This window comes from Limulus polyphemus, unplaced genomic scaffold (assembly GCF_000517525.1).
Source record: "Limulus polyphemus unplaced genomic scaffold, Limulus_polyphemus-2.1.2 Scaffold3113, whole genome shotgun sequence".
NCBI classification, from domain to species: Eukaryota; Metazoa; Arthropoda; class Merostomata; order Xiphosura; family Limulidae; genus Limulus; species Limulus polyphemus.
In genome coordinates, this window is record NW_013668723.1 from 11,644 (window position 1) to 13,821 (window position 2,178).

The 2,178-nt window shown below is 36.8% G+C and overlaps 1 protein-coding gene across 1 annotated transcript; it reads left to right on the plus strand.

Annotated features, from left to right (window-relative positions):
* The first annotated feature begins 25 nt into the window (after positions 1-25).
* On the plus strand, positions 26-463 carry LOC106468686. The gene has a single exon (XM_013929125.1). The coding sequence runs from the start codon at positions 26-28 to the stop codon at positions 461-463; it is 438 nt and encodes a 145-aa protein (XP_013784579.1).
* The last annotated feature ends 1,715 nt before the right edge of the window (positions 464-2,178 follow it).

The window sequence follows — 2,178 nt, forward strand, 5'->3', positions numbered from 1 at the left end:
GGGATTAAAGAAGAGCATGAGTAGGATGGGATTAAAGAAGAGCATGAGTAGAATGGAATTAAAGAAGAACATGAGTCGAATGGGATTAAAGAAGAACATGAGTAGGATGGGATTAAAGAAGAGCATGAGTAGAATGGGATCAAAGAAGAGCATGAGTAGAATGGGATTAAAGAACTACATGAGTAGAATGGGATTAAAGAAGTACATGAGTAGATTGGGATTAAAGAAGTACATGAGTAGAATGGAATTAAAGAAGTACATGAGTAGAATGGGATTAAAGAAGAGCATGAGTAGGATGGGATTAAAGAACTGTATGAGTAGAATGGGATTAAAGAAGAGCATGATTAGAATGGGATTAAAGAAGTACATGAGTAGAATGGGATTAAAGAAAAGCTTGAGTAGAATGGGATTCAAGAAGTACATGAGTAGAATGGGATTAAGAGCACGAGTAGAATGGGATTAAAGAAGAGCATGAGTAGAGTGGGATTAAAGAAAAGCATGAGTAGAATGGGATCAAAGAAGAACATGAGTAGAATGGGATCAAAGAAGATCATGAGTAGGATGGGATTCAAGAAGAGCATGAGTAGAATGGGATTAGTGACGCATTAAAATATCGCTATATTATACCAACTTCTGATAATTGTGTTATTTATATTGTTCCTTTATTTCATTCATATAAAATCACATGAACTAATATTTTAAAAATCGTTCGTAACGAAAAGGGTCTGCTTGAAATAAAACAAAAAACAATCGTCCTGACCTTATGGAAACCTGAAAGTCAGCGGCACGATGGACTGTACAATGTTAAATTTTAAAAGGTTAAGTCATTTCTTGTGGAAGTGTCTTTAGAAATGCCATTTCTTTCTTATATCTAAGATAACCTCGTCTCTGTACTGTTGAAGTCGTGACGCCATATTGAGTATATAACCCCCACTTTATGTTCATTATGACGCCCCTTTCCTCAGATCTTAGCGTTGTAAATCCGAAGGCTTACCGCTGTCCCACTGGTGGACCTGGACACGGTAAAGCTGATTTGTCTGTGGTTGGTTTTCGCCCCCCCCTGATAATAGTAGCCCAAGAGAGTTGGTGGGGTGTGATTATTCATTAGTTACCTTCCCTTGAATTTATAATTTAAAAATTGGGGACTTTTAGTGCAGATAGCCATCGAGTAGCTTCGAGCTAAATCTAACAAACAAGCAATAATTATTTTTCATTCGTCACCAAAACTGTAAATAACCACAAATACGTCACTGTCGTGAAGAGGTTTGTATATTTTGTTGTTTTTGCATAAAGCTGGACAATGGTCGAACCTCGAATTCTTGTGTTATAAGGAGTATTAAATTTTTCAGTGAACCACTATAAACTCGTATACAGAAGTCACAGAGACCCTCGCGCCAATAGGGCGTCATAATGAACACAAAGTGGGGGTTATATACTCAATAGGGCGTCATAATGAACACAAAATGGGGGTTATATACTCAAAGGGGCGTCATAAATGAACATAAAGTTGGGTTATATACTCTTCGATTCCCCTCGGTGGACACAGCAGATAGCCCGATGTGGCTTTGCTATAAGAAAACTCATTCATCGGAACGCTAACCACTCGAGGTCCTAAAGTGAATCATTTACACCAGTGTTTATTAAAGTGTTCAGGAACAACTAATGATTTTAAATATAATTGGAACTATGCGACCTTTCCACGAACCTCCTGGAGGAAGTTGGCAAGCCACATATTGATCTACCCAATAATCACGCGTGACAACACTTCCAGGAGAACAATAAACCCGTAGTATCGTTGAGAACTCTTACTCCTGATAAATCGGGCAGCGTTTGTCAACCATAACACCATTTCACGAAATTACAAAACAATTTCAGTTACTTATATTTTACTTTATATGCTCTGTTTTTAGAATTTTTTATTCATTCTGGTGATCTTGAACCACCACTTTTCAACCGTGTAGTCTCCACACTGTTGGTTTAAGAGTTCTAAAGATGTAGCTGATGTTTTAAATACTCCAATTTTACAGTATATATAAAACACACAACTTATGATATAGATGGATATGTAGGTTGTAATGCACTACGGAATAAGTCAAAATACAATCGGAAAAAATACAAATAAAAACTTTACAGGGTAGTTTGTTTGTTTGTTTGTTTTTGAATTTCGCGCAAAGCTAC